Below are 12,676 nucleotides of genomic sequence, written 5' to 3' on the forward strand. Positions count from 1 at the left end.
TGTACTTTTATACTTTGTATATTTTATTGTATTTGTATTTTTTGTATTTGTTTACAAATTTTTGTATTTGTTTACAAATAAAAAATATACACATTTTTTGGTATTTGTATTTTTCTAAGCTCTGTTTTATCTTATCCTTCCTAGTTACTTTTGTGTACTGTGTATACGCGCTGCTGGATGTCCAAAATTTCTATCTATCTATCCATCCATCCATCCATCCATCCATCCACCCACCCACCCACCCATCCATCCATCCATCCATCGGTATTGATTCTTGGCATATAGTTTAGTTTTAAATGAAGTTCCTGGAAATGTGGTTGATGCTTTTGAGGAAACATCAGTTTTTTTGTTTCAGCTCTTTCTGTTTAATTAGAATGTGAGAGCCCTTTGCTTTTCAGGCTGTCTGTTTCACTTCCTGTTTGTGCTCCCAACAGCTTTTATCAACTTTCTAGAAACATCTTTACCATCAACACCTGCTTTTTATGCTGCAGTGTTTTACTAGATACAGATATAAAATATTGATAAAAATGAATATTGTTTCATGTGTTTTGCAAAGTTGCTTTTGTTTTTGTGTTACAAATCCACCAACAAAAACATTTATATGTATGTGCACATGATTTATGACATATTTGAAATTTTACTACATCGAGCAGCAGAAAAAAAACAATAATTAAAGTTTTAGAATAGAATACAATGGATTAAAAATAAAGAAAAGGAAAATAAAGTTGCCTATGGGACTCTGAAATATGTTTTGTTTTTTAAATAAATGAACAGAAGCTCTTGATTCCAACAAAACACAAAAATCTAAAATATCTTCATAAAATCATATATATTGTACTTCAAAATACCTGAATTGTTTAATTAAAGAAAGCATGTTCTGACTATAAATAAAGGGAAAATAGAGCAATGTAGAAAATAAAGCATACAAGTATAAACGTACACAAATACTATATTTATAAATTAACATTTTAAGCAAATTTAATTAAAATTTTATTGTTTATGTACACTTTAAAAAAATGGTTTCAATAGAGCAACTCTTATAAAGTACACAATATATAAAAAAATAAAAAATATTACGTATTAAAAATCAACTTAATTTAAAACATTTTTAATATCAAAATATGTTTTGTTAAAATATTTTTTTAAGAGTGAACTTAAACAAAACAAATATCTTATTTATCAATTTTCATTTACAATCAAATGAAATTAATATGTGTAGTCTTTTCCTACACAATGTGTCCACATTTAACAAAATACAGACAACCATAGTGTATTTCATTACAATTTTATTAATTTTTTAAGGCAACATCATTTTTCTTCTTCATAAATTCTAGTCTTGAGTAGTACATAAACATAATTATTGCTGACACACAAACAACATACACATATACATACATGTACAGCACAGACCAGAAAACATGCAGATTAAAGAATACCAGAGAACAGTTTTAGAAGATTTAGGAAAATAGATACTGAATCTCTTCATTTGTTTTTCAGTTCAGCATTACTTCATCTGAAAAACACAAACAAAAAAAAGAGAAGTTACACACATTCACACTCACTTCATTTATCAGACAGTTCTTATATAACATGTATTTGATTCATGTGAATCATGTGATAAGAGAACTGGTACAGCGGTATAAAAAATTTGGGCACCCTTGATCATTTTCATGATTTTCCTTTATAAATCATTAGTTGTTCAGATCAGCAGTTTCAGTAAAATATATCACATGAAAATAGATGAAAAGATGAAAATAGTTATATTTGAGAAGTGAAATGAATGTTATAGGATTTACAGAAAGTGTACAATAATTCTTTAAGCAAAAATAGGCAGGTGTCCAAACTTTTTCATACCACTGTATATTGGTGTACAGTGGTGTGTTTGCCCAGCCTGGAACATAAAGGGTTTTTACCTTGGAGAGGCTGAGGACAGTGCTGTAGACGATGGTGAAGAGGAAGAGGAAGATGAAGGACGAGGCGGTGGACCACAAACTGTTGTAATCGTCTTCACCTGTAATGTCCTTAACACAATCCATATACAATCCTGGATCTGGCGCTGAAGGCTCTTCTGAAATGCACAAACATAAACAAAGACGAACAATGTATTAAAATAATAGAAATAAAAAAAATAAAATTAATTTCAAAATGCCTTAAAATATTACACATATATATTTTTAGCAAAACACCATATTTTAGACTGTTTCTTGTATAATAATGTTTTTAACAGTAACCAATAGCATTTGACACATATGTTATAATTATATAATATTTAGTTTAAACAGCCAAAAGTTTGGACACACCTTTATTGTTACAAGTTTTAAAACTCTAAAGCTACACAGCCAAGTCCCAGTACTAGTTATTACACAATCACTGTCCACTTTATTAGACACTCCTACCTATAGCTGCTTCACCTTGTGGATGTGAAATCAGATAAACTGAAGCTCTAAATCTGTTGCTGCACAGTTTGTGTTGATCATCCTCTAGTCCTTCATCGGTGCTCACAGGGAGCTGCCCACATGATACCTTAGGCTGGATAGTTCTGGTTGATTGATTATTTTTATTCTTATTTTATATTCTTACACCACCACCATGCCAATGTCACTGCAGGGCTGAGAATAACCTACCCCCCAAATAATAGCTGCTCTGTGGTGGTTCTGACCAGAAACAGAAGGACTACAGTCTGTATTTACAGAACTACAAAGTGTCTGGAGCTGATCAAATGGTTAACTACATAATAAAACAAAAAAAAAAAGTGTTGGGCCTTTACAATCACCTGACTTAAACCCAAAAAACATGGCGTAAGACTTAACTGGTTACTGATAAAACTAGTATAACAATTATTGATTACTATATATTTACATATGTGTTCCTTCATAGTTCGGATGCCTTTAATATAAATCTATATAGTAGAAAATCATACAAATAAAGAAACAATATTGACTGATAAGGGGTGTATCCAAACTTTTGTCTGGTACTCTGTTGTCTGTGTATATAGTATATATTGCACATGTACACATACACACGAACAAAAATATTTGAAACATATAGGCATGCACAGGCACAAAAACATATTTTTAAAGGCCGGCTCGCACTGGCAAAAAACATAAAGGACAATTTAATCTAAACTATAAACTGTATGTGCTTACATATCTTTTCACAAATACTGACACGTTATGACAATTATTAGTCAGCATTTCAGATAGACACAGACAGTATTCTTTAATTCCATTAAAATCTTATTATTTTATGCCACAATGTTGATGTGACAGATTGAATATGCAGATATATTCTATCTAGTTATTACTAGCAATATATATCTATAAATCAGTGACACCAAAAGAGAATGTAAGAAAGCTGATATCATATGCAGTTATGCTGATTTATTGCGTTATTTATTTATTGCAAGACAAATAATAATATTGAAACATGCATTAATACAAAAATGCTAATATTTTTTAAACTGGGTACATTTCAGCTGCAGTGTTCCCATCAAATTTTGGGAATACATACTGAAACGTAGTCTAATGTAATCTACAATAGCAAAGCACACAGAACATAAGAACACAATGAACAATATTAGATACAAAGCACAACCAGGACAAGAAACACAAGTAACACACATGCAGAGGCCAGGATATAAATTATGTGGTTGGTTACAAATTCAATTTTTTTCACTGTTGTTAAGACCATGGCCAGTGCAATACCATAATAGAAACAATAAGCACACACACACAGTGAACACAGTGATACAGAGCAGACAGATGCATCAGAGGCCTCTCAGATCATTCAGGTGAACTGAAGGAAATATCTCAATCAGCCAGATACAGCTACCAGAGATACTTTCTAATCACACAGATCTGAGAGGACTCTCAATCTGCAGGACACGGAGGACTGGGAGGGAGTTTACTCGCAGATGTAGAGTTTATCCTCGGGGTGGTGTCATTCTTCATGTTGGCGTCTTTAGCTGCACAAGTGAACTTATTGTTCTTATTGTTGTACTCTTTTCCAGACATGGTTAAGTAGCTGAGGACAGTATTATCATTGACGCGAACTGTGCTGCTGCCTTCCATGTATTCACCACCATTCTTTTGCCACATGATGTACACATCCCCCAGATCAGAGCTGCTGACCTCACACAATAGAGAGACTTTGTCAGTGTCAGAGACATTCTTCTCAGGTCTGTAGAAGAGAACAGAGGGGCGTTCACCTGCACAAGGAAATTACCATACATTACTACATTAGAACAGCCACAACAGAAGATTCAGAACAAAAGAACAGCACATTCAAACAGCTGATCTTACCTCTTTTCTTCACGTTGATTGTCTCTGAGAATGGTGTTTTATCTCTTTCAGAAGAGCACTTTACTTCTTTCCCTGAAAACCATTCAGATTCACTGAGGGTCAACGTACTGTTTTTAGTAAATGGTGCTGTCGTCTCTTTAACGTTATCTGTTACGGTACTTCCTGCTGATGCTGGTTGTTCCCCAACTGTCCACGACACGTTTGCTGCTTTCACTTCATTTTCATTATCACCAGTTATGACACAGGTGATTATTGCTCTATTCTGTACAAAAAGATCCTTTGCTGATGGTGGGTTGATCTTTAGAGAGAACGTAGCTATGGATAAAAGAAAATGGAATAATGAGGTGAATTCATTGTGAATTGTGATATGTATCATAACCCAACATAATATACAATACAATATATACATGTATATTTCTTATGAAATCAAGGGTTTTCAAAAAGAGTTTATCCTGCATTTTGTTGGATCAACTGTAAATAATTAAGTGTCCAGATTTCATTCAGTGAAAAACGATTAGTGTTTGGCTGGTCAGGATGTAGGATGATCACCACCTCATCCTCTCTGAATCATTCCAGAATCATTGGATGGAGCACCATCATTCCAGAAACCACATTTGCACTGTTCCACAGTTCAGTGTTTTATACCCCTGTAGCCATGGTTGGAATTAGACATGGGGCCAAAGGTACATGAGTACCTGAGGTACTTACTGCAGTCTTATACTATTTAATACACACACACACACACACACACACACACACAATCTAGACCTTTAAGTTCAGGATTATGCATTTTCCATGTGATGTTGAGCTTGGGTGGGTAGAAATTCTCAATCAAACATATTATAGATTGGCCAAATTCCATCAGATGTACACACACACACACACACACACACACACCCACGCCCTTACTCCTCCCACTCTCCATATATAAACCGTCACTTCCTCTCTACCTGCGTGTCGAACAACCTCGCAACCCACCTCCTCCCCATCTTCCTCCTTTGTTCATTTTCTCCCTTTCTCTTCCCGTATCTTGTGTGGGGGGGCTTCAGCTTCACGCTTTTTCAGCGAAGCAGCCCCAAACTCCTGCCCAATCATCTGAGTTCGCCCCCCTCTCTCTTTTCCTTCTCTTTCAGTAAGGCCGTGGGGAAATACTAGCAAACTCACCTTTAAATGTGGATTCTTTGTTGTATTTTGTGCCTCCATGTGTGCCTCCATGTGTGCCTCCATGTGTGCCTCCATGTGTGCCTCCACGTGGTTCTGAGTCATCTATAAATACAAAAACATGATAATGTTATTTGAAAGTTAATAAATGTTTGTTTAATTGCTAACATCCTTTTTTCTTAACTATAGTTACATTTTCAGAACTCTAGATACACTTAAAACAACATCTGTGTGTTGGGGACTATGCTATTTACACAAATCAGTTGCATTCATACAGCATGTCTCTACAAAAACAAGATTACCCACTAACAAAATTATGGATCTTTCTTATCTTACAAATGTTTGCCTTCAGCATGCCAAAATTATATAATTATATATATACTCATGTTCCAAACTTTTATTAGACAACTGCCTATTTAAAGCTATGAAAACTGATACACAAAATTGAATGTACAGATTATTTATAATAAATAAAAGGCTTTGATAAGCTAACAACTGCTGGTCCGGTCAAAGCATGAGACACAGCCAGGTGCTGACAGAGGCATGGAAATATATAATAGGATTGTTTGGCCTGAGTGTGGCCAGTGTAGCTATAGGTGCAGATAGAGAGAAAGAGAAAAAAAAAATTAGGGAGAGTAATAGTTGGGTGAGGATAAGAGAGAGGAACAGTTGGGTCAAGATAAGGAAGAAGTATAGTTCAATCAGGATAAGGAAGAAGAATATTTGGGTCTGGATAAGGAAGAAGAATAGTTAAGTCAGGATAAGAAAGAGGGAGAGGAGTACAAATGTGTGGTGATGTTCAAAGAAGTATAGTAATTATTTTTGTATTTGGGTAGTTTAATTTTGCACATATGGGACTATATTTGTTAGTTTGGAAACAATTTCATGTTTTTTTTACTGAATGACTGCCACACACTCGTTTTTTTTCTGCTCTATAGTTCTATATAATAAATATCATTCAATCACTTGTAGACAATATTTGGACAAAATGGCAAACAATTGACACAAGTGAAAAAAAAATTGAAAAGTAATGAGTAATGCTGTTTTTATAATGTAAACAGCTTTAAGTTTTTGGAGAGTGGTTGCACTGTGATTGACTATAGTAGCTCTGGAACATAAAACACTGTTAGTGTTTTTAAAAATAGTTCATATTGATTAAGGTTTTGTGCTGTGGCAATAAAATTTACTTTTGTGCAGAAAAATTCTATTTGGTTAATTGTATGAGGTAAGTGTTGCTGGATTAAGAATTCAGAAAAAGACACTTCTTAGCAGTTGTAACGATCTGGTAAGGAAAATAAATTATACAACAAATACAACATACAAATAAGCAAAAAACTTCAGCTTATAAAAAATACACTCATATGTTTTTCTTAGCTTAGTTAAAACTATATTGTTTGGCTGTTATGACACAGGTGATTATTGCTCTATTCTGTACAAAAAGATCCTTTGCTGATGGTGGGTTGATCTTTAGAGAGAACGTAGCTATGGATAAAAGAAAATGGAATAATGAGGTGAATTCATTGTGAATTGTGATATGTATCATAACCCAACATAATATACAATACAATATATACATGTATATTTCTTGTGAAATCAAGGGTTTTCAAAAAGAGTTTATCCTGCATTTTGTTGGATCAACTGTAAATAATTAAGTGTCCAGATTTCATTCAGTGAAAAACGATTAGTGTTTGGCTGGTCAGGATGTAGGATGATCACCACCTCATCCTCTCTGAATCATTCCAGAATCATTGGATGGAGCACCATCATTCCAGAAACCACATTTGCACTGTTCCACAGTTCAGTGTTTTATACCCCTGTAGCCATGGTTGGAATTAGACATGGGGCCAAAGGTACATGAGTACCTGAGGTACTTACTGCAGTCTTATACTATTTAATACACACACACACACACACACACACACACAATCTAGACCTTTAAGTTCAGGATTATGCATTTTCCATGTGATGTTGAGCTTGGGTGGGTAGAAATTCTCAATCAAACATATTATAGATTGGCCAAATTCCATCAGATGTACACACACACACACACACACACACACACACCCACGCCCTTACTCCTCCCACTCTCCATATATAAACCGTCACTTCCTCTCTACCTGCGTGTCGAACAACCTCGCAACCCACCTCCTCCCCATCTTCCTCCTTTGTTCATTTTCTCCCTTTCTCTTCCCGTATCTTGTGTGGGGGGGCTTCAGCTTCACGCTTTTTCAGCGAAGCAGCCCCGAACTCCTGCCCAATCATCTGAGTTCGCCCCCCTCTCTCTTTTCCTTCTCTTTCAGTGAGGCCGTGGGGAAATACTAGCAAACTCACCTTTAAATGTGGATTCTTTGTTGTATTTTGTGCCTCCATGTGTGCCTCCATGTGTGCCTCCATGTGTGCCTCCATGTGTGCCTCCATGTGTGCCTCCATGTGGTTCTGAGTCATCTATAAATACAAAAACATGATAATGTTATTTGAAAGTTAATAAATGTTTGTTTAATTGCTAACATCCTTTTTTCTTAACTATAGTTACATTTTCAGAACTCTAGATACACTTAAAACAACATCTGTGTGTTGGGGACTATGCTATTTACACAAATCAGTTGCATTCATACAGCATGTCTCTACAAAAACAAGATTACCCACTAACAAAATTATGGATCTTTCTTATCTTACAAATGTTTGCCTTCAGCATGCCAAAATTATATAATTATATATATACTCATGTTCCAAACTTTTATTAGACAACTGCCTATTTAAAGCTATGAAAACTGATACACAAAATTGAATGTACAGATTATTTATAATAAATAAAAGGCTTTGATAAGCTAACAACTGCTGGTCCGGTCAAAGCATGAGACACAGCCAGGTGCTGACAGAGGCATGGAAATATATAATAGGATTGTTTGGCCTGAGTGTGGCCAGTGTAGCTATAGGTGCAGATAGAGAGAAAGAGAAAAAAAAAATTAGGGAGAGTAATAGTTGGGTGAGGATAAGAGAGAGGAACAGTTGGGTCAAGATAAGGAAGAAGTATAGTTCAATCAGGATAAGGAAGAAGAATATTTGGGTCTGGATAAGGAAGAAGAATAGTTAAGTCAGGATAAGAAAGAGGGAGAGGAGTACAAATGTGTGGTGATGTTCAAAGAAGTATAGTAATTATTTTTGTATTTGGGTAGTTTAATTTTGCACATATGGGACTATATTTGTTAGTTTGGAAACAATTTCATGTTTTTTTTTACTGAATGACTGCCACACACTCGTTTTTTTTCTGCTCTATAGTTCTATATAATAAATATCATTCAATCACTTGTAGACAATATTTGGACAAAATGGCAAACAATTGACACAAGTGAAAAAAAATTTGAAAAGTAATGAGTAATGCTGTTTTTATAATGTAAACAGCTTTAAGTTTTTGGAGAGTGGTTGCACTGTGATTGACTATAGTAGCTCTGGAACATAAAACACTGTTAGTGTTTTTAAAAATAGTTCATATTGATTAAGGTTTTGTGCTGTGGCAATAAAATTTACTTTTGTGCAGAAAAATTCTATTTGGTTAATTGTATGAGGTAAGTGTTGCTGGATTAAGAATTCAGAAAAAGACACTTCTTAGCAGTTGTAACGATCTGGTAAGGAAAATAAATTATACAACAAATACAACATACAAATAAGCAAAAAACTTCAGCTTATAAAAAATACACTCATATGTTTTTCTTAGCTTAGTTAAAACTATATTGTTTGGCTGTTATGACACAGGTGATTATTGCTCTATTCTGTACAAAAAGATCCTTTGCTGATGGTGGGTTGATCTTTAGAGAGAACGTAGCTATGGATAAAAGAAAATGGAATAATGAGGTGAATTCATTGTGAATTGTGATATGTATCATAACCCAACATAATATACAATACAATATATACATGTATATTTCTTGTGAAATCAAGGGTTTTCAAAAAGAGTTTATCCTGCATTTTGTTGGATCAACTGTAAATAATTAAGTGTCCAGATTTCATTCAGTGAAAAACGATTAGTGTTTGGCTGGTCAGGATGTAGGATGATCACCACCTCATCCTCTCTGAATCATTCCAGAATCATTGGATGGAGCACCATCATTCCAGAAACCACATTTGCACTGTTCCACAGTTCAGTGTTTTATACCCCTGTAGCCATGGTTGGAATTAGACATGGGGCCAAAGGTACATGAGTACCTGAGGTACTTACTGCAGTCTTATACTATTTAATACACACACACACACACACACACACACAATCTAGACCTTTAAGTTCAGGATTATGCATTTTCCATGTGATGTTGAGCTTGGGTGGGTAGAAATTCTCAATCAAACATATTATAGATTGGCCAAATTCCATCAGATGTACACACACACACACACACACACACACACCCACGCCCTTACTCCTCCCACTCTCCATATATAAACCGTCACTTCCTCTCTACCTGCGTGTCGAACAACCTCGCAACCCACCTCCTCCCCATCTTCCTCCTTTGTTCATTTTCTCCCTTTCTCTTCCCGTATCTTGTGTGGGGGGGCTTCAGCTTCACGCTTTTTCAGCGAAGCAGCCCCGAACTCCTGCCCAATCATCTGAGTTCGCCCCCCTCTCTCTTTTCCTTCTCTTTCAGTAAGGCCGTGGGGAAATACTAGCAAACTCACCTTTAAATGTGGATTCTTTGTTGTATTTTGTGCCTCCATGTGTGACTCCATGTGTGCCTCCATGTGTGCCTCCATGTGTGCCTCCATGTGGTTCTGAGTCATCTATAAATACAAAAACATGATAATGTTATTTGAAAGTTAATAAATGTTTGTTTAATTGCTAACATCCTTTTTTCTTAACTATAGTTACATTTTCAGAACTCTAGATACACTTAAAACAACATCTGTGTGTTGGGGACTATGCTATTTACACAAATCAGTTGCATTCATACAGCATGTCTCTACAAAAACAAGATTACCCACTAACAAAATTATGGATCTTTCTTATCTTACAAATGTTTGCCTTCAGCATGCCAAAATTATATAATTATATATATACTCATGTTCCAAACTTTTATTAGACAACTGCCTATTTAAAGCTATGAAAACTGATACACAAAATTGAATGTACAGATTATTTATAATAAATAAAAGGCTTTGATAAGCTAACAACTGCTGGTCCGGTCAAAGCATGAGACACAGCCAGGTGCTGACAGAGGCATGGAAATATATAATAGGATTGTTTGGCCTGAGTGTGGCCAGTGTAGCTATAGGTGCAGATAGAGAGAAAGAGAAAAAAAAATTAGGGAGAGTAATAGTTGGGTGAGGATAAGAGAGAGGAACAGTTGGGTCAAGATAAGGAAGAAGTATAGTTCAATCAGGATAAGGAAGAAGAATATTTGGGTCTGGATAAGGAAGAAGAATAGTTAAGTCAGGATAAGAAAGAGGGAGAGGAGTACAAATGTGTGGTGATGTTCAAAGAAGTATAGTAATTATTTTTGTATTTGGGTAGTTTAATTTTGCACATATGGGACTATATTTGTTAGTTTGGAAACAATTTCATGTTTTTTTTACTGAATGACTGCCACACACTCGTTTTTTTTCTGCTCTATAGTTCTATATAATAAATATCATTCAATCACTTGTAGACAATATTTGGACAAAATGGCAAACAATTGACACAAGTGAAAAAAAATTTGAAAAGTAATGAGTAATGCTGTTTTTATAATGTAAACAGCTTTAAGTTTTTGGAGAGTGGTTGCACTGTGATTGACTATAGTAGCTCTGGAACATAAAACACTGTTAGTGTTTTTAAAAATAGTTCATATTGATTAAGGTTTTGTGCTGTGGCAATAAAATTTACTTTTGTGCAGAAAAATTCTATTTGGTTAATTGTATGAGGTAAGTGTTGCTGGATTAAGAATTCAGAAAAAGACACTTCTTAGCAGTTGTAACGATCTGGTAAGGAAAATAAATTATACAACAAATACAACATACAAATAAGCAAAAAACTTCAGCTTATAAAAAATACACTCATATGTTTTTCTTAGCTTAGTTAAAACTATATTGTTTGGCTGTTATGACACAGGTGATTATTGCTCTATTCTGTACAAAAAGATCCTTTGCTGATGGTGGGTTGATCTTTAGAGAGAACGTAGCTATGGATAAAAGAAAATGGAATAATGAGGTGAATTCATTGTGAATTGTGATATGTATCATAACCCAACATAATATACAATACAATATATACATGTATATTTCTTGTGAAATCAAGGGTTTTCAAAAAGAGTTTATCCTGCATTTTGTTGGATCAACTGTAAATAATTAAGTGTCCAGATTTCATTCAGTGAAAAACGATTAGTGTTTGGCTGGTCAGGATGTAGGATGATCACCACCTCATCCTCTCTGAATCATTCCAGAATCATTGGATGGAGCACCATCATTCCAGAAACCACATTTGCACTGTTCCACAGTTCAGTGTTTTATACCCCTGTAGCCATGGTTGGAATTAGACATGGGGCCAAAGGTACATGAGTACCTGAGGTACTTACTGCAGTCTTATACTATTTAATACACACACACACACACACACACACACAATCTAGACCTTTAAGTTCAGGATTATGCATTTTCCATGTGATGTTGAGCTTGGGTGGGTAGAAATTCTCAATCAAACATATTATAGATTGGCCAAATTCCATCAGATGTACACACACACACACACACACACACACACCCACGCCCTTACTCCTCCCACTCTCCATATATAAACCGTCACTTCCTCTCTACCTGCGTGTCGAACAACCTCGCAACCCACCTCCTCCCCATCTTCCTCCTTTGTTCATTTTCTCCCTTTCTCTTCCCGTATCTTGTGTGGGGGGGCTTCAGCTTCACGCTTTTTCAGCGAAGCAGCCCCGAACTCCTGCCCAATCATCTGAGTTCGCCCCCCTCTCTCTTTTCCTTCTCTTTCAGTGAGGCCGTGGGGAAATACTAGCAAACTCACCTTTAAATGTGGATTCTTTGTTGTATTTTGTGCCTCCATGTGTGCCTCCATGTGTGCCTCCATGTGTGCCTCCATGTGTGCCTCCATGTGTGCCTCCATGTGGTTCTGAGTCATCTATAAATACAAAAACATGATAATGTTATTTGAAAGTTAATAAATGTTTGTTTAATTGCTAACATCCTTTTTTCTTAACTATAGTTACATTTTCAGAACTCTAGATACA

General features: G+C 35.4%; 1 gene segment (V, D, J or C); it reads right to left on the reverse strand.

The window, feature by feature from the left end:
- Nucleotides 1-1,317: 1,317 nt before the first annotated feature.
- LOC103038942 (Ig gamma-1 chain C region, membrane-bound form-like) overlaps nucleotides 1,318-12,676 on the reverse strand; it is a 76,555-nt gene continuing 65,196 nt past the window's right edge. Inside the window, 1 exon segment of the C gene segment in view lies at nucleotides 1,318-1,513. Within this exon segment, the coding sequence occupies nucleotides 1,505-1,513 (9 nt within the window).

The sequence above is a fragment of the Astyanax mexicanus genome, chromosome 19 (assembly GCF_023375975.1).
Source record: "Astyanax mexicanus isolate ESR-SI-001 chromosome 19, AstMex3_surface, whole genome shotgun sequence".
In the NCBI taxonomy this organism is placed as follows: Eukaryota; Metazoa; Chordata; class Actinopteri; order Characiformes; family Acestrorhamphidae; genus Astyanax; species Astyanax mexicanus.